Source organism: Lissotriton vulgaris, chromosome 5, assembly GCF_964263255.1.
Source record: "Lissotriton vulgaris chromosome 5, aLisVul1.2, whole genome shotgun sequence".
NCBI lineage: Eukaryota > Metazoa > Chordata > Amphibia > Caudata > Salamandridae > Lissotriton > Lissotriton vulgaris.
In genome coordinates this window covers 1,521,768,390-1,521,789,282 of record NC_141693.1, presented here as the reverse complement: position 1 = coordinate 1,521,789,282, position 20,893 = coordinate 1,521,768,390, and the positions used below count along the sequence as shown (strand labels likewise).

Sequence of the window (20,893 nt, the reverse complement as noted above, 5' to 3'; positions counted from 1 at the left end):
TGTTTCCCCTAGCAGCAGTCATCGCTCACCTAATGCTTATGGATGTTTGTGCATATCATTCCACCTCCACTCGAGTCCTTGCAATTAACTTCATGAGGTTCCACTTTACAACTATAGCCCCTTCTATGCCCTCTGGTTGGCTTGCTCTAATATTGTAAACTGCATGCATTAGCACATTAAGCCCATACCTATTAGCTTTGTCAATTGCTGTTACTATTTGTCTTGGATCTCTCTTTCTCTTTGCCTAATTGCTTTATTTATATGATAAGAAGCTAGGATGTGGGATGCTTGAAGCATATGAGGAAGGGTGTGAAATCAGGAGAAATAAAGTATGCAGTTATCAAATCTCTACCCCATCCTCAAAAAGAATAGGGGCAAACTGCAATACTCTGACTTCAACATAAGGCAGAGAAGGGGGCGTGTGGACTGGAGCTTATGGTGTGCGATGTGCCTCGCAATGGTTTCCTGTGAAGGTACCACAAGTCTGACATGATCGTACACGAAAAACAGACTGATCATCCTCTACTGTGAGGGCTGCTAAGCATATCTGTGAGAAGTGGAAACCTGCACTTAGCAGATTTGCCACATGGATGAGACCAGTGAGGTAAGGATGGCTGGAATGTGCAGCGGGCCTGTAGAAAAAAAGGGACATGCAGTGAGGCGGGTCTTCGGATCCAGGGACAACTAGAGCAAATGTTGTTCATCCAGTGGAGAGTGATGTCCTGCCTAGTCTTTGGCAAAGGGTGTAGCGGAGGAGTGAAGTAGCTGGCTGGCGGCCTGGAGATGAGTTGAACACCCAGCCAACATGATAACTGACACCTAGAGGCCTGACACTGTCTGCAACTGGTTTGATCACTGACATTATTCAATATCATAGTATAGGCAAGCCCGATTTACACAAAAGGTGATTCTTGCTTGTAAGATACAGGATCAGAAGGATAACACCATACTGCACTATATATATCACTGACCAGCAACAATATGGGTAAACCAAGAGCTGGGAAAGGTGACTCACATCCGACCTCAGCTCACCCTTTGTCAACACTGCCTGAGGGTGCCTTGGATGCTAGGCTGATGAGGTTGGCTGGCCAGGAGAGTTCTGCAATGCTAAACCCTGCCCCAAATACTATAATTGACAAGACAGCAGTCCTATAAATGAAAATAGACTCTGTAACATCAAATCTCACCTTGGTAAGAGTCTATCAAAGGAAACTGGCTCATAAGGTGACCAGTGCAGACTGCTATGTGGTGGAGGTCACCCCAGAGATCTCTGAGCTAAATGTGGGACAAGCAGACATGTTGGAGAGGGACCGGGTTCTCGATACAGGGCTGAAGATTCTGAGGGCATATCTTCACGCAGCAATTTGAAGTTTGTGGGATTTCCTGAAGTCAAAGAAGGTAAAGATCTGGAGGCTTTCTTGGAAGCGTGGATTAGAGAGTCCAAGGGTTCAGAGTTAATAACCAACTTCTTCACAGTTGAAAGGCATCCCAGACTGGATGAATCACATAAAATGATCATAGCCAAACTGTAACAATTCCGGCACCTGTATATGAATGGTTTGAAGGTTGTAATATTCCTGGACTGCACTGCAGCAATACAGCAACAAAGAAGCTCGTTTCAAACGGTGAAGATGAGCCTGCAGAAAATGGAATTGCAACATATGCTTTTGTTTCCAGTGAATATGAAAATCAAGGTGGTGAATAGTCATTGTTTTTCACTAGTTCTAAAGAGGTGTGGGCCTGGGCAGAGACAGAAGAGGTGGAACAGCAACCCCATAAATGGAACTTTAGACAGAGATGACATTGTCCTTCTAGATGAACCCAGACAGCACCAAGAACGCAGAGTAGATCAGCCCCCTTTCAAGCAGCAGCTGGGAACAAAGAGAATGTAGCAAAGGCAGTGGCCCTACAAAAATTGTCCAATTCATTAAGGCAGGACACTGACAAAAAGGTGGTTAGCGCTGATAAAGTCACCCAAATTACGGATAAGGCAGAGAATGACCTGATAGAATTAAGTACATGTTCATGATAAAAACATGTGTGCCTGTGTATGACACCAGATTGATTCTTTGAGCACAATCAGATTTGCCCCACTTCGGTTCATAGGATTGTTGAAGTTGTACTCAGTAAAAATGATTCAGGGCGGCTGGCTGGGGATACTGGATTGGCACTAGATTGGTTGGCACACAATTAGTTTTTCGCACACTTAGCGATAAACCACAATGGTTCGATTTTTACTCTCTGTTGGGAGGACATAGTTGAAGTCGCAATATGGAGCAGCATGGCAGGGTACGTTCTGTGAAAAATGGGCACAGGTTAGCTTGGAACCCGGCCCCAAGAAAAAGTTTCCAGTTTAGGAAGTGTGTTTTCTCTTGCTCTGTCAACTATGCGGTGTGGGGCTCCACAAAGCCATCATGGTGGTGTTGAGTAGCTAAGTTAGCAGAAAGCAGTGGGTCATTGACCATAGGCAAGGGGACCTGGGATTCGATCACTGAGAGGGCAAGCTGGTTGTACCATACTCCCGTAGAACGCCTGGGCTCTGGGTAACTCTACCAAGAGACATCAGATACATTCCTATTTGAAATGGAGAGTATACATGCAGCAATACTGCAAGAGACACGTCTCACACAGAATGGGTGTAAAAAGTTGTAATGCAGTTCCATGGCACAGCTTTTATGCATAGGCATGGGTATCCTCATATGAACACATCCAGGGTTGACATATCAGGTGGTGGACTATAAAGTGGACATATGTTTCTGTTTATGGTCAGTTTGATGGCAAAGTGCTACACTTGGCGGGTCAATGCTTCTGTTACATTAAACAGAAGTGTGTAAACAATATCAGACCATAATCCACTACAATCCACTGGTAATGACCCTTGAATGGGGGAGGGACACACCAGCAAGGATCCTACCCTGGTAGCTGCAGGTGTATTTTGGTGAATGAGTCTCTCAGGAAGACAATACCCATTTTTTCACATTAAATGAATGGTCAATACAATTCCTGCTGCTACTATGAGATACTTTTAAGGCATACATAAGGGGAATGTGTATTAAAACCCTGTAAGTGTAAGGAAATCTATAAACTATCTCCTGTAGAAACCTGAGCGCACCATGGTAGTTCCAGAATGTGAGGTACCCATTCAGCCGAAGTTACACCAGAGCTTCTTCATAACACAATGCACCCATAAAGAGCTGCACTAGAGGCTAAGGGGCACATGCATCATTGTAGGAATTTGCATTTCCTAAATAGCGAAAATTAAGGAATCGCTATTTAGGAATTGCAAAATCCTATGCATCAAGAAATCCTAAATTATTTTAGGATTTCTTAAATTTCGGAAATTGCGATTCCTTAATTGCGAATCACAATTAAGGAATGGCATTACATTGATTCCTATGGGCCTAGAGGCCCATAGGAATCAATGCCGTTTTGCATTTCTTTTTTTAGGAAATTGCAATTTGTTGATGCATTGAAAGGGTGCAGAGGGGGGTCCAAAGGACCCCCCCTGCACCCCTGAAATGTATTTTAAAGTGCATGTTTCACATGTTAACATGACACTTTTCAAAATGTATTTTTGTGCTTTTTAAAACAATTTTGCAAATTAACACGAGGGTCAACCTCGTGTTAATTTGCACTTCCTATTTCAAATTCGCATTTTTTTTTAAAATGATGCATTGCATTTAAGGAATCGCACAAATGCGATTCCTTAAATGCATTCGCATTTTTAGGAAATGCAAAAAAAAACGAATTTTGAAAAAATGTTTCATGCATCCCAAAAACGTATTTAGGAAGTGCAAACGGCCGAATTTACCGATTCGCACCGTTTGCACTTCCTAAATAGGTTGATGCATGTGCCCCTTAGTCTCTTTGATTACAGGGAGTATCTGGTACAGGGGCATTCTGAGGGTGATAGAATGGGCTGCCTGCTGGCAAGAATGGTCAGCTCTGCAACCCTGTACTTAGATATTACGACTATTGTGATTCGTTGCTATCTGCCTGAGGAGCTTGTACCTCCTGCCCGGCTATATATTTCCCTCAGCTATATGCGCACTGAATGCAACAGTGCAGGGAGATGACAGAATAATACATACTCTCAGCCATCTTGCCATGGTTAACTCTAGCATAGGTGGAAATCTTAGGCTTACCTACTTCGCTGGATGAAATTAAAGTAGCCATGACACAACAGGCTAGGGTCAAGACCCCCAGGAAGCAACGGATTACCCCTGTTATAGGATGTTCTATGGGACAACTAGCTAACCGCCTCCTGGACTTCTACCTAACGGCCTTTATGAGAAGTGAACTTCCGTTAACTACTAAGTAGGCTGTTATAGTTCTGCTACTGAAGTCAGACCTTAATCCTCTGGCCGTAGGATTGTATCACCTGTCTCACTGTTAAAGCTGGATTGTAAAATTTTAGGAAGTATACTAGCCAATAGGATACTCCCTGTTTTGTCACACTTGGTTCATCAGGACAAATGTGTGTTTGTTCCAGGAAGGAGCACAACCTCTAACTTGTGCAGATAGCTCCACATCAGTAGTAGTATCCATCATGAGTGGAATAAAGCAGCATAGATATGGAGAAGGGCTTTGTCCCCTTAAATTGAGAATTCTTGTGGTTGGTTAAAAAGCAAATGGGTTTTGGAACCAACATTATCAAGTGAATACAGCTATTGTGCTCCGTACTTGTGGCACGAATCAAAATACCAGGACGGCGCCCTGTCCAACACGTTACGAGACAAGAGGGCCCCCTTTCCCTGCTACTTTTTGCATTGGAAATGAAGCCCCAGGCTTTACCAGCGCAGCAGTGTAGTGAATGAGTAGGCTTTCAGATCAGTAGGTATACTCAGATCATCTTGCTGTATAGCACTGACATCCTATTGTATATGAGAAATTGTGAGTAAGGGTCGCCATTACTATTGGAGGTCCTGGGCAAATTCGGTGAAAAGTCAGGTCCCTGGTCTGATCAAACCCTGCCTCTTTTCATTGACCGAGAGTGAGAAGCAGGCAAACTGGCTTCGTCAGCAGTGAGCACACTATCAGTTTCAACCCAGATGTTTAAGTGCTTGGAAGTCAGAATTTACATAGACTTGGACAATGCCATGCAGTTAAACCTGGGTTGGGAGATGATGGTGGATAGGTCATAAGTAGAGTTCTGTTGTAAACTACCGTTATCAGTAATAGGGTTAGCGTCCCTCTCCAAGATTGCGCTTCTGCCCATATTGTTCTATTTTTGGGTTGTAAATATACCCCTGCAACTAAAGAGACCCTTCTTTCAGGAGTTATCTACACTCTTGACAGAACTGGTTTGGAAAGCAAGCAGGAGACGTTTCACTTAGGAGAAAATCTATCTAACACTGAACGAGGGAGGACTGTGTGTCTTGGATTTCTAATCATACTCCATGGCTGCCCAGCTGCAGTGTCTGCCAGGGTGGTTCCACCCAGGAAAATATTAAGAACATGCTTATGTGTGTAAAGAATGAACCCCTTTAGAAATTTGGGAATATATCCGGTACCCACAGAAGTGGACCTCTTCAGTTTTTCTGCAGGTAGCGAAACACAACTGAAATTGCTACTAAAGGTGCAGGGTGGCTGGGTCTCCTTACACCCCAAAATAACCCTTGTGGGCACCACATAGGTTTTGCCCAATAGATAAAGAGCAGACAAGACTGCTTGAACCAGAGCTGAGATGACTACAGTTGACAAGCTCTATGGTGTGGGTACCTTCATGGTGTTCAAGAATTCAATGCAGCAAATGAGCTAAACCTAAGACAGATTCTCATTTATGCAGCACCAACTAAAGCAATATTGCACACATGAGGCGGGTGTGAAGCAGTCCCAGAGAGAGACAAAATGATGCTGGCTCTGTTCACATGGGGAAGGGGGTGACATTTCATTACAGCAGCATACAGGGCCATCAGGGATACCAGGAAAAGGGACTAGATGCTCTAAGAATAAAATCAAATGCAGACATGGGGGAGGACTTGAAGAATATTGAATGGGACCAACCCCGAAGCAGCATTAACCAAGGAGATTATAAGGGATTGTTTGACACGAGATCAGGGAAGGAATATCCCATGGTTGAAGTATGTGAGGGATTCCCTGTCAGCCCTGGGGTGTGCAGACTTTTTTAATAATCCAAGGCCTATGTTACTTCGGTATTCACAAAACAGGTGGCTGACCGGAGGGGAGGATGGTGAATTAAATAAACCCTCTGTAAGAGCGCACATCTTGGCAGGGTATTCCCAGACGTGGATCCCTTGCTCACTTTGCAACTGGATTCAAGCTACCCAGAAACTGGTCCCAGGATGCTTGTTTTCGGTTCAGGGAAGACCTGGCTTGGCAGTTCAGGCTGGACTGTTCCTATGAGGCACAGGGTCAAGACTGATTTGTATGTAGCTGGGTCTGAACTGGGGTGAAAGACGGAGCTAAAGAATGGTGATGGATTAAACCCAGATCAGTTGACTGGGGGTGAGTGTCTGAAAAGTTTCAGTGCTCCGTCCATCATCTCCTCATGTTTGCTTTATTTTCTTGCATAGCTATCCTGTGTGCCTCTGCTGGTTTGTGGATTGACTGTCTGGCTTTGAATGACAGGGGCTGGAGGTGTGCATTCTCTCAGATGGCCACGGGGATGTTGATGTGTGTCCTGCTTTTCTGAATGAGTCAGGGCTGGGATTAGTAGACCCGGGTTGCATTTAGAGTAGTGGGAGGAGATTTCTTTCACACCTGAAAGGCCCTGGTCTGCCTTACACAATGCTGTTTCGGCCTCTTAACGGAAAGCTGCACCAGAGAGGACATAACTGGTTTTGGCTGGGCAAAGAGCTTTGTTGCTACCAGAGAACAAAGGAATTTGTGCTATAAAAAGTTTGACCCAGACCCCTGAAATTTAGACTACTGCTGAACTAAGGAACCAGCCAGGAAAAAGAACCTGGAAAGCTGGAGGAGGAGTACTGCCCCTGTGCTGTGTGCTGTTGGGGTTGGCCTGTAGTGGTTGCTTCTGCCTTGGGCAGGGAAAGGACTTGACTATGCTTTCTTCATCCTGAAAATCCTGAAAATCAATGCATCGCGTGTTTCTGACGCATCGCAGAGGTGCTAGACAAATTTTCTGATGCATCACCGCCGCCAAAGAATCAACGCAGCACCTGCTCGCTGCTGATGTGTCTGCGTGCAACAAATCCTGTGTCCCGATCTCTGACGTCCGAGATCACCGCACCGATTATGATGCAGGCTCGGTTGGAGAAGCATTGTACCGGATCATTACGCATTGCATCGAAGCACCAAGTCTTTTGTATCATTGGGGGACACAGTAAGAACCCGATGCATCAACTCCCCATGCAGTAAGAAACCGACACATCACCTCCTCTCCGGTAAGGAACCAATGCATCACCTCCCCTGCACAGCAGTAAGGAACCGACGCATCACCTCCCCCGGAGCAAGGAACCAACACATCACCTTCCCTGAGTGTAAGGAACCGACGCATCTCCTTCCCTGCAACCCTTTTTGCTTGCATTTTGTTTGTGAAAAAGTGTTCTATCCCACATTTTCTTAGAACAGAACTGTTTCTACCTTTTAAGAAGCTTTTTTTGATAACTCTAGTGTGGATTTTTGTCATTTTAGTCTTGTTTTGGTTGAGATAAAGATGATATATTTTTCTAAACTGGTGTAGTGTCCATTTGTAGTGTTTTCACTGTATTACTGTATGTCTTCACAAATGCTCGTGCCAAGCTACCAAGGGGTTGAGAAGGGGTTATTTTAGAAGTGTATCCCTACCCCTTACACTGACTAGGAAAAGGATCCTTTCTTGGACAAAGGTGCAAACCCTTGCCAAGTGGAGACCCCCATTTTTAACAGTATGTTAATGGGGTAAATGTGAAGGAGAGAAGAGTGAGTAAGATTGCATATGTGTGAGTCATTCAAAAGAAGTATTATGTAGACAAGTACCGCCAATTACCCAGTATGATTGTCACATACACCTCAATCTTTCGAGTGAGTGAAAAAAAAGTAAACACCAAGGTCCTCAGAAGACAGAGCCAGACATTTGACCTCTCTCTCTGAATGCACAGCAAATGTGACAAGATAAGAACAAGATTTAAAGATCTGTTTACAAAAAGGAGCACTGGTGGAAGAATACAAGGGCCCCTTTGCTCTACGGAAGGAACAAACTCAAGCTGGACAGCCTAAAACAAATTAAGCCTGCAAATAGAAAACAAGCGGATGTGAGTTATGAACCAAAAAGCCAATGGTAAGCAATGAGTGGAATGCATTCCCAGGAAAGCTACCGAATGTTCCTGGGATGTCTCTATCAAACCAGACAGTTGCGCTGTCTAGACTTTGACCTATTGAACTCATCAAACAGTGACTTACTATCAGCAGAATGTGTCCAAAATCCCATTCTGTTAGCCTCTCTCCCATCTCCCTCCAGTGTATCCATTTAAAGCTGGTTATCCTTTCACATAACATGGAATATCCTCTACCCAGGCGCAACAATCAGGTGTATCAGCTGTTACCTCAGCCTTGCTAATGCGACATCTGAACTCAGGGGCCCAAGAAGAAAGGACAGCATTATATGAAATGAAAGCAAACAGTGCTCTAAGAGCCTTGTTTACATTCTATAATTTGCACTGTTTGTCCTTTCTCGAGCCCCTCAGCACCAAACAGAAGGCTTTTAATTAGCTATAGGAGGCAATAATTCAATGGTGAGATGTCATTGAGGGTCAACGGGTGGATCAACGTGTATGCCCCGGCCATTCCTGAAAGTGTCAAATCTCTGAGTTGTTTTTATTTGATAATCTAGTGTACTTCGACATAGAACGAAGGGAGCTGAATACCTGCTCTGATCTCTGAGAAACATGAAGCCCTTCTTCTTTGAATCAGTCAGTCGTCCAGTCAGTGGAACTACCTAGCACCGACTATAGAAACCATACCCTTACTGACACCCCCAAAGCTTCCTCGGCCTCTAAAAGATTCCATCTAACACTGCTTTTACTGTCTAAAACTGCAAAAAAGTACAAATGTATACCTGCGGTGTTCTCGAAAAAGCCCTTCAAACATGCACATATATTGTATCACATACAAAATGCGCCATGGTAACGTTGTACCGTGAAGAAGTGTTATGCAGTAGACACCCTGCAAACATCATGTGTCATACGCAGACTGGAATCCACTCTCTCCTACACACCATGAAAATGAGGCATGCTACATAGACCATTCAAGTTTTTTTGGGCCTCACTACGCAAAAGCTAAAAAGTGATCTATGCATATGACAGGACAGGTGTATACTGCGCACACACACATTATCACCTATACACATCATTTTAACAAATCCTGACACTCCTCGGACATATACGGCACATGGTTTGTCTGCAAATACAATGAAGAAGCCGGGTTACCAAATAAACTTGTAAATCTGCAATTGCCAAGCCAGTACAGATCCAGCAAAGAAGTGTTGTTGCATACCCCCTGCAAAGTCCATGTGCCTCATCCACGCAGCTAACATGTGCCAAATGCTCTGCCATTGGCAAGTGGTAAACAGCCCTGCAGATGGCATGTGCCCGGAAAATGTCACCTACAGCACACACCGTGACAACTTCCCATGATGCCAGTGCTGAAAATTGAAAAAATGTACTCCGGGATGCATAGATTGTAAGTCAAGGTGTGTCCACAGAAAGGGAGTAGAGTCATGAGGGGTGGCGTCATGAAAGCACAGCCTGAAAGTCAACTTCTACATTTATGTTTTGTTAAACTCTGCAGCAAAGAAACTTACAGCAAGGACAAATTTGATGGTAAGCATGTTCTGGCTTATTTAAATTGTCACAAATTGGGCACGTTTTAAAATATTTTATGAGGTTAAGGCACCTGCTGCAGAGACCTGTGTTTGCCTTTTAATTTTCAGGTTATAATAATAATGGTAAGATAATTCTGGTTAATGCACTGGTGGAGAGATCTATGTTTTGTCTAGTCACAGTTCTGACTCATTCAGAACAATAAATGGTCAATGTGCATGCTCCAAAGCACGTGTAACATGCAGATCACAAATTTACATTTTATGTAGATAGTTCAGTGGGTTAGTCCTTTTGTCATAGTGGTCCTTTTGCTACTTGCAGTTCATAACCCCTGAACTTGGCCCACTCCAAACATTCATATATAAAAATGTATGTATAAAATACATCAGGCATGGGTTGTGCTTTTGGGAATTCTTGGCCCAGTTTTATAAACATGTATGATTGGTACTTGTATGTCATTGCAATCACAAATCACGTTGGTGGGTCATAAATCACTCTGAAAGGATCATAAATCATTTTAACAGAATCATAAATCTTTCTGACAAGTTCAGAAAACAATTTGATGGGTCATAAATCATATTTGCCATACATCAATCATGTCTTGTCATCCTCCTGCCATAATTTATGATACCCTTTACTTGTTGATATGCCATTAATTATACACACCACTTTTGTGGGGTAATAAAGTTTTGTGTTGGATTTTTTTCTATCCGCGAGTGGGGGCTAGTCTCTCACTTGTGTTAAGCTCAATTCGCTACCTTCACTGTCCATTTGTGCCCTGCCATCTGGTAGACCTGTGCAAAGCAATGGAGAAACCCAGTATCCCTCAGAACCTGCGCATATACACTATAAATAACAAGTGGATCTTTCGGGTAGACAACAATTTCTTTTTATTTTTTATATTTAAAAAAATTGCATGAAATAATGATGACAAGTGAACACACACAGAAAAAATGAGCATGTATATTATTCTCAAAATGAGCTAAATTGTCAGAAATTACCACGACAAAACTAAATGAACAAAAGGCTGTCCGGTAACTCAATCGATAAGTACGGCGCATGTAAGCGTGATGATAGTGGCATAGTGAGTGTAGTGACAAAGTGACAAGAATTGTGTATTTAAACACGGGTGACATAATACTGGACATATATTTACAATGAAAACATAGCAAACAAGGTCCAATTTTGAAATCAAACACAATCACCCTTTGCTTTTTTTTTCTTTTATTTAACTTTTGTTTCAACTATCAGCAGGACAATGAGCAAAAATAGATATCAGAATCAAAGAGAGATAAGAAAAATATCGATGACCAAAGAAAAAACATCACATGATATATAATACTTCTTAGAGAGCAAATGACATCACATAGAGTAATTAAATCATATTAAATCCATTTAAATATCGGATCCCATATTTTTTGACCTTGTGTCCTTTTTTTTATCCCTTTAAGTTTATACATTGCCATTTCTAATCGATATATAGAGAGCAGTTTAAATTGCCAGTGGTGAAAGACTGGGGGTTCAGTATCAATCCATCTAGAAGTAATACAAAAACGAAAAATGTACATGCAAATAAACAAAAAGGCTTCTACAGCTGTAGATCTAGTTCCGATGTGATCCGTTTGAATGCCTAGGATTACTAATTCAGGGGTTAACTTTACACCAATTCCTAAGCTACTATTTATGAAAGAATCACCCTTTGCTTAATAATTAAATTATATCGTTTTTTGCTAGAGGGCGTCTTAAGACATGGATGGACAAGGAAGCCTTCGAAAATGGAAACGATCAGGTATCTGTGATCATTGAATCCTGCCGCCGGCCAGATGTCTACAGAGACAGAATGATGCCTTGAAATTTTACTGACACGCTGCGTTTGACATTTTTTACTGCTACGCTTTGCTGTAATTTTCCCATACTCATACGGACCACAAATTGGATGCGTCATCACTGCACCGACTGTCATTGAATTCCTAGATTTTCAGAATCCTGGTCCTTTCCATCTTTGAAGTCCAGATAAATGACCACTCTGGGGCCTTTCACCTCTAGACTCCTTTGACTTGCCCTCTTGGAGTCTTTGAATTATCGAAGACTTGGCTGTCCAATACACCATCCTCTCTTGATGAAGACCCGCTTCTGACTTCTTCAACTTATGCTATTTGTCAGGGTCGAAACGTCGATGGCTTCCTTGTCCATCCAGGTCTTAAGACGCCCTCTCGCAAAAAACTATATAATTAAATTATCAAGCTACAGATGATTGTGTTTGAATTCAAAATTGGACCTTGTTCGCTATGCTTTCATTGTCAATATATGTACAGTATTATGTCACCCCTGTGGTTAAATACACAAATCTTGTAACTTTGTCACTTCACTCACTATGTAACTATAATCACGCTCACATGCGCCGTTCTTATAGATTGAAGTACAGGACAGCCTTTTGTTCATTTAGTTTGGTCGTGGTAATTTCTGACCAGCTGTATGAATAATTTAAATGTACAGTAAAATTTCGCTCATTTTGAGAATAATATACACTCTCATTTTTTCTGTGTGTGTTCACTTGTTATTATTATTTCATGCACTATCTGGTAGGTCTGGGCTGTGAGTACCATGCTCTGCTACTACCCTCGTCAGCCAACTTACCCTGCCGTAATGCATCCCCAAGTAAGTGGCCTTCATCTGTCACGCCGCCCTGCCAGTGTGCCTCCTTTAACAACACGTGTTCCCTTATTTCCACCTTCAGCACTACAACAATGCTGCTGCTCCAGGTGTGGGTGGCGGGTTTGATTTGTCCTGCCCGCTGCCCCTCCTCCTTGAATTGAGTGCCATGAAGGACAGTGCTGCTTATAACCCTTTCTCCCCCACCCTGAGGTGCGGTGGTGCCCCCATAGGGGGATTTCAAAAATGTCCTACCCCTTGATTGGCCTACCATTTTCGCACCAACCTTGGTGCTCTTTTTCCTCTGCCCCGTGGCTCTGAGTGGGGATGGGGCTCTGGGGGGCATACCCCTTCCTACTTGGTGCTATGGCACCTTAAACCGCTTTTTACTGGCCCCTGGCAGCTGCTATTGCCCGGCCCTTTATGCCCCTCTTAGGGAGCCGACTCTGCCATATGTTACGGTCCTTCTAATGCAGCACAGTGAATTATGAGCGGGCATCAACCAGCTGTATGAAAACTGCAAGGCATAGATTTAGAATATGATTGTTTTTTCTTATTGTTTTGTTATTCTAAGGTTGTTACAAGGTTCCTTTGGGTAGTAAATAAAAGTCTTCTTAGTACAAACAACCCCAATCACTGCTACATGTTGTAATCTTTGCGCTTCTCCAGACCAAGCACTGATAACATTTAAATATAATGCCTACCAGCATGATGTGTGCCCTTCATTGCCTTGTATAACATTACTTACTTGTGCATCGATTTAGGCACTTGTATAATGTGTGTGTGATACAGAGCACTCTGAAAATGTTTATTGGAATGAGTGGCGCTATGAAAGAAATATAATAAAAAGGAAGTCAGTGTTATTAAAATCGCTAGTAGTAAAATGACTTACAAAGACACATACATTCTTACAGTGCCTGCATTTCTAATACAGTGGTTGATCAAATTAAAACACCCAGCCAGCATGAGACTCCCAACAAAAGGAGGGGTGATGGCCCTTGAACTGAGGACTGTTTGTAAGTGCTGGAAGTAAAAATAAAGTTAGCCGCCTTATCCCAAGCAAGTTGCTGCTCCAAACATAAATCTAGGACCGGGCTGAATGCCCCTCCTACCCTGCACTGCGTGCTGCAGACACCCTGCAGGTACCATTTGCCAGGCATCCCCACCCAATGTTAGATGTTGCCTGAAGGATTACACACTGTAATGCTGTACTCTGTGCATACACACGGTACACGACACAAACGATGTGGTTTTCTATGCGTCTCTGCAAGTGATAATCTATTAAAATGCTCCCTGCACTTCCTCTGTTGTTCCTCAAACTACAGCACACTTTGTCAATCCTGACATGACACACAAGCCTTGGAAGGAGACACAGCATGGTACACCTGGCACATCCCCGCTAGGGTTCTGCCACCACTGCTGCAGACACTTTGTTGTCACATTGAAGCTTTTAAACAGGCCCACAGCACAAACACTAGCAGCCTTACTGTGGAAATGCGCAGTGGGAGGGGACTGTAAATGACATCTTGGATGATTGATCCAATGCCCCACCGACCTACCTGACCGTTTCCGGACCATCGAGCTCTCGGCCGCCAGGGGGCAGGTGTCGCTCTGCGTGCTGTTCCGCGGAGAGTTGTCCTCAGACTTCCCGTAGCTGGGGGAGTCCATCTGGTTGACTCTAGGCACATGTTTTTTCTTCTTCTTTGGGAGTTTTTGCTTGGCCATCGCCAGGGAATAGTACATCCCGAAATTGTTCACAATGACTGGGACGGGCATGGCAATGGTCAAGACTCCCGCCAAGGCACAGAGAGCCCCCACCAGCATGCCAGACCACGTCTGGGGATACATGTCCCCATAGCCCAGTGTGGTCATCGTCACCACTGCCCACCAGAATCCAATGGGTATGTTTTTGAAGTGGGTATGAGCGCTGCCACTCGGGTCCTTCGGATTGGCACCGATGCGCTCAGCATAGTATATCATGGTGGCAAAGATCAAGACGCCCAGAGCCAGGAAAATGATGAGCAGAAGGAATTCGTTGATGCTGGCCCTGAGCGTGTGGCCAAGCACGCGGAGACCCACAAAATGGCGCGTCAGCTTGAAGATGCGGAGGATCCGCACGAAGCGCACCACCCTGAGGAAGCCGAGCACGTCGCGCGCAGCCTTGGAAGAGAGCCCGCTCAGCGCCACCTCCAGGTAGAAGGGGAGGATGGCCACAAAGTCAATGATGTTCAACATGTTCTTGACGAAGAACACCTTGTCGGGGCAGCAGATGATGCGGACGAGGAACTCCAGGGTGAACCAAAGCACGCAGACACCCTCGATGTAGGTCAGCACCGGCTCCGTGTGCACTTCACGCACCACCAGCGTCTCGGTGGTGTTGTTGCCCGCGGACACCGTCTCAGTCACATTCCTGTCCACGTTGAAGGCCTCGTGCGTCTCCAGGCAGAAGGTTGTGATGGAGACGAGGATGAAAAAGAGGGAGCCGAAGGCAACCATCTGCAACCAGAGGAAAATAGCACATGAATCAGAGCACAGACATCAATGACAGAAAGAAGCACAAGGTGGTTTATAGAGAGTAAACGTCAAGTGGTGTTAAAGCACGTAGAGGGGGAAAGGAGGACATGGGAAAAAAGAAGAGGCAAAGAAATAAACACAGGTCGAGGAAAGAAATGGAAAAATTAAGAAGTTGGTGAAAAGGTGATAGTGGGAGAAGTAGTAGATACAAGAACCTGTCGGCAGTGGACAGGGGAATGATAGAAAAAGCAAAGGGAAGATAAAGGAGGCTGAACGGGAGAGCAGAAGGGAAACAAAGGCGCAGGCCGAAGGGGACATATGGAGCCAGAAGGGGACAGAAGAAAGAAAGCGAGGCACAGATGAAAAAGGGGTTTAGCAGAAACAGGCACAATGGTGAGGCAAGGGTGCAAAAAATGACAGCATACTGTTAGAAGCTGTCTGACTTTTCCTTGGGAAGAGATCTTATCTTGACAGTCAATGGGGCTTAAAGTGAAAACAGCTTTAGTTGAAGAATCATAAATGTGTGCACCCGTAGGAAGTTAACAAAAAAAAAGTTCCACACCAAAGCAAATGAAGACAGTAATTTGGCATTGGGAACTGATGAGATCCCCCATTTAAGATATATTAAATCCAAGAGATTTCACAAGCACAGCGCTTGCGAAACATAAAGAAAGATCTGAAGAGTGAAAGGGCAGATGAGATATAGAGGGGTGCAAACAAGAAACGGGGTGGAGAACGGGGAACATATGCATTAGAGAGGAGATGGGACAGGGAGAAAGAGGAAGAGCAGATGAGAGGCGGAAGGAGCAGTGTGGTCAATGGGAAAGAGAAGAGAGCGAGGGCGATAAGGAGACAGTGAAATGATGGACCAGACGAGCGAGGATGGGGAGGAGAACAGGCGGGTGATACATATAGGGCATATGTAAGACAGGAAAGAAAAATGGTTAGAAGAGGGGCAGGATGGGTAGATGAGAAGGTATGAGAGAAGTATGAGAAGCAGACGAAGGATAGAGATAGCAAATGAGAGACAGGCAGACGAGGGAGAGGACAGCAGTGTCTGAAGAAGCAGAGTAATGGAACAGGAGAGAGTCTATAGACAGAGGGGACTAGACTAGAGAAAGGATAGAGGCAGCAGAGGAGAAACAGAAGAGAAAAAAGGCTTCATTATGAGTGCTGGTTAATTGGGGTTGATAGTTACACAGCTTCATAAACGATACTGGGGACCAGTGAACTCCTGTGCTGTGTAATTATTGGGTTTCCGAGTTGAACTCTAAGAATCACCTTAAAATTCAAGAGTTATAGCCTATAGGGAATAAGAAAATCTAGGTTCACCTCCCCCTCTTTTTCCCTCAGACTTTCCTGGAGATTTCACCTGCTTTCAGCTCTGGGTAAAAATAAACAGATTTATGTTCTGCCAGATCTCATAATTCTAATGGGGGCTGGCATTGCTATCACCAACCCCATCGGTATTAAAGGGACCTCATAATGAAAACCAGATGAGAGAAAAATGTGGCAGAGTAAAAAAGAAGGATCAGAGGAAGCATACAGAGGAGGCATACAGGATGTAGAACCTGTATGCCTCTTATAAATTTCACTCTTTCAGTCTTTTCCCGCACCTCTTGAAATTTCTAAACATTAATTCAAGGTTCTGATGAACCTCTCTACCACACAGTTCATTTAAGACAGTTTTCTTGTGAACAATGCCTCATTACCTTAAGAAATCGTCCATCATATTGCAAGTCAACAACACCGCATTATCAATTAAACACACTTTTGTGTTACTCTCGCTGGAGAACACTGGACTTAAAAACTTTATGACTAACTTGGTGGAAAGTCCCTAAACAAGATACACTTCGGGGTATCTGGAATACAGATCCATTAAAACAAACACATACATCAGTACTGAAGCAAATGTGAGAAGTCCAAGTATGCCCAAAGCAATCTTCTGCCATGAACCATCCAGAATGGCCCCACAAACAATGGGCGCTTGGGTCTTTGCCTCATTTACAATGCAGCATTAAGCCACTTAACGTGGCTTAACGTTGCCTTGTAAATAAGATCCTCTTTCACGCTATGCTTAGCGTGAAAGGGGAGGGCAATGGGTGTTGCTGTGGGCGTTCCACCGCAACACCTATTGATTCTAATGCTGCCCTCTATTTACAAGGGAGGTGTAAATAGGAGGCAGCACCAAAACTAAGACCAGGGAAAACCTAGACTTATCCTGTCATTTCTCATCGTTTTTGCTGTTTTCGTGTGTGCTGGATTGTGCAGCACACATGAAAAAGGCAGAACCCCCAATGCTTGTTTATATACAAGAAAGTCCCCCATCCTGCACATAAACAATACTTTTCTACAAATGCTGTTTTGCAACTTCTATGTGTGCTACACTAAGCAGCACACATAAAAGTTACAAAACGGCATTTAAAGATTGTTTATGTGCAGGAAGGTGGGCCTTCCTGCACAACACCAACTAGACTACAAAATATGAGTACAAGAACCCTTCTTTAAACAACTTTGCTAAACTCAATACTAAGTCGGAGTTTGGCAGACAGGTTTCTCCATCCCAAATTTGATTAATATCCAGACTGCCTTAGTGCAAGAGCTGTATATTGTTTGGCTTTTGTAATAATGCAGACGGGATCTCTGTCTCATTTGTGATAGAGTAACCTATCTGCCGAACTCTAAATCAGTCCCTAAATTCACTTTGAGAAGTGGTTGATTCACCTTACTCGACGTTCCCTGGGAACTGCCCACACAAATTCCCCTTCAGTAGGGTGGTGCCAGGCTTGATAATCCAAGCACACAGTCCCTGTACCCTATGGTCACATAACAGTTTTTTTATAGTACCTGATTGCTGATCTATTCTATGTTTATAAAATAAAACAGCAGACACTAAAAATCAACAAGAGTAAACAAACATGGTGATAAATGTGTCAACTTGATTCACATATTGATTATACGCTCCTATACATAATAAAAACAGGTCGGCTAATATTATTAGCATCTATGATGTTATGACCACATCCATAACTATCAACAATAACCATTTTCAGCCTAAATAGTAAGCAGAAATGATGCCAACATTTCTGAACATATCTAAAAACGTAATCCTTTCTAAAAAGAGATGAATGCAAGCACTGGATAAAAATAAGAGGCTTAAACGGGAACTGTCACAGCACTGTTAAATTGTTTGCAGTAGGGAAAACAGGAACTGCTGCAAAAGTGGTTTGGGTTATCTCTGAAAACTTTTACTCTATTAGAGAAGGGGCAGTAGTCACCTCCACCCACAAGTTAGTGTCAAGCATAGATGTGGCATCCTCAGACAACCTCCTCATAACACTGCTGGACCCGAGGAAGAACAGGAGAGGACTGGTCCTACAGTCTATGACCTGAGAGGAGTCCTGAAGGACTGGACCTGCTCCCTCTTTTACCCAGGACAAATAAGTGGATTTCAAAGATGAGTTGGCTGGCCTCCTGTTAGCTACAGGGTTCCAAAAAAACTGCAAAAGTTCTTTACCTGCAACTCCCACCTGACCAGTACAAACTTGGCATTACCTGCAACCTGATGGTGGCCTCGCCTGACCTGTCCTGACCCCCAAGCACTGTTCCTGAGGTCTTGGAACATGTAGCTATGTCCAGGTGAACGTCTCCTACCAACCCTGATAACCTGGGACTAAGAAATATTATAGACTTGAAGACCTCCGGAGGACCGGGACCAACCAGCCAAAATAAAACGCCCTAAGTGCGTTCTTGCTGGGCTGAAGAAACAGGTTTCTCCTCCTTTACGCAGCAGCCAATGTGATTAGTCAGGACCTCTGCAAGAAGGTATCTGACGTTATGGCGCCTCATCAGATAGAGTCCGTAGCCTTGCCCGCTGGAATATTCAGAGCCCCGAACAAGAGACTAGGAACGAACATAGACAATTTGACTCAGGGAAGGCAACAAAAGTATCTGACTAGTGAGAGGACTTCCTTGAATGCAAAACTCATATTTTTCTACTCTAAGCTTTTTCCACCTAAAGTAATTGCTTCTCAGGGACCTCATACACAGCCCGCTGCCTTGCCCCGCTGAAAGGTTTTGACTTCTATTTTTGAGACTGAGTCCCAACATAGATAAAAGCTCCAATCGTATCGAACCTGGTTTCTGTATCTGACCCACGCCTAATCATGGTCAGCCTAAAATCAAGCTTATGTCCTTGCCTACAGTGTCCATTTGACCCTCATCAGAGGCTTAATGGTTTCGGTGCTATTTTTACTTTAAACTGAAACACTGCATATCTACGGTTCCTCTTATTGGATCTTTGTCTTTTTGGTGTCATTTCATGAATTCAAATGTACTCTATTTTTTTTAATTCGGTATAGGATTTTAATTGTTTTTCATTTTGACAACATTATTATTTTGGTACTGCAGAAGTACTTCTCAAAATGCTCTAAGTTAAGCCAGTCTGGTGTTTGTCACAGCTACAAATGAGTTGAGCTTAGGCTTAGGTAGTGACTTTAATGGTTTACCCTGACAAGAGGTGGGTTTATTTTTTAAGGTGGACAGTCGCTTATCCCAAATATTAATCCCATTTCTAACAGGCCTGATTGGTTCATTTAGGAAAGTTATGTCAGTTGCCACAGGGCCTATCTGTCTATTATGAACATTTATGACAAAGACAATAGGATTGAGTTTTACATTTTCAAAAAGCACATGTTAAAGCAAGTAAGCCTCTAAGGGTGGATTTTCATTACGCCAATTTAATGACTGTAGGCTGGTATTGTCTAACATGGATTCTCAGAGATTACAATAGTATGCCATGCCATTGGTGTTGATTACCCCTTATGACAAACTCTGGAGGTAGATCGGAACTTTGAGAATCCTTTTTATGCTATTTTAGGAGGGGGACTATATAGTTTTGCTAGCTGGCATTTTGTAGATACTTGGAATAATATGGCTGTATACTAATGCTTGATTATTGCTTACTACAATACGCCTGTTTTTTTTGTAGTGACAAGCTAATGATAAAGGCTGTAAGCCTGACTGGTTCATTGTTAAATATTATGTCAGATGCCTTTAGCTTGATATGTTTATTATGAAGATTCATGGCAAAAGCATTCGGTCTGATTAATCAATGCTAAAAAAAATACATGAAGCCAATTATTACAAATCATAATTACACTACATTCGCACACGTGGTGTCAAGTGCAAATGGGTTGTGAAAAGGGCCTGACCAACATAATTCCAACAGCAAATGGTCTCAAGCAGGGGTGTCTCCTAGCCCCCTTGTTATTCTCACTATATCTTAGTGATTTGCCTCAGCACCTGCAACAAGTGCCAAGTCTGCCTCCAAAGATCGCAGCCCAAAACGTTCACGCCCTCTTATACGCAGACAATATTGTAGTGTTAGATCTCATGCCCTTTGGTCTGCAAAGACTTCTAGACACTTTGAGCAAATACACTCAGGAAAACTTCTTAATCCCGAATCTCACTAAGACAAAAATAGTTTCCTTCTCAGGAAGAAAAAGAAGTACCAAATTCTGTTGGAGACTCGGCGCTGGAACAATAGAAGAGACTGAGGAATACACCTACTTGGGCAGGATTTTCACTAAGACATTAAAAAACAATTCACAGGTTAATAACCTGACTAGGAAATCCGAGGTGCATGCCCGAGCCCTTCAAAGACTATACGCGGCTTCAGGTAACAGACATTTTTCATCCCTTCTGAAAGTATATAGTACAAAGATACCTCCAGTTTTATCATTTGCTTTGGAATACATTCCAATAAAACAGTGGTCATTCCTGGACCAAAAAGAAGGGAAGATACTGAGGAAAATGCTGAAGGTATCACAATCCACTCCGGTGCAAGCTCTTCGCCTCGAATTCTCAATCACGAGTTCCTATTCAAGAGCCATCGCAAATGTCATCAGGTGGGCATACAACCTGCTGCACGCAAAGGATGGAACTCT

The 20,893-nt window shown here is 43.4% G+C and overlaps 1 protein-coding gene across 2 annotated transcripts in view; it reads right to left on the bottom strand.

Moving 5' to 3' along the window:
- The window catches only part of KCNC4 (potassium voltage-gated channel subfamily C member 4), a 420,986-nt gene that overhangs the window by 249,449 nt on the left and 150,644 nt on the right, over positions 1–20,893 (bottom strand). For both annotated transcript variants that reach the window (XM_086923590.1, XM_086923589.1), the window contains exon 3: positions 13,991–14,927. In XM_086923590.1, the coding sequence (XP_086779716.1) occupies positions 13,991–14,927 (937 nt within the window). The remainder of the gene's footprint in view (positions 1–13,990; positions 14,928–20,893) is intronic.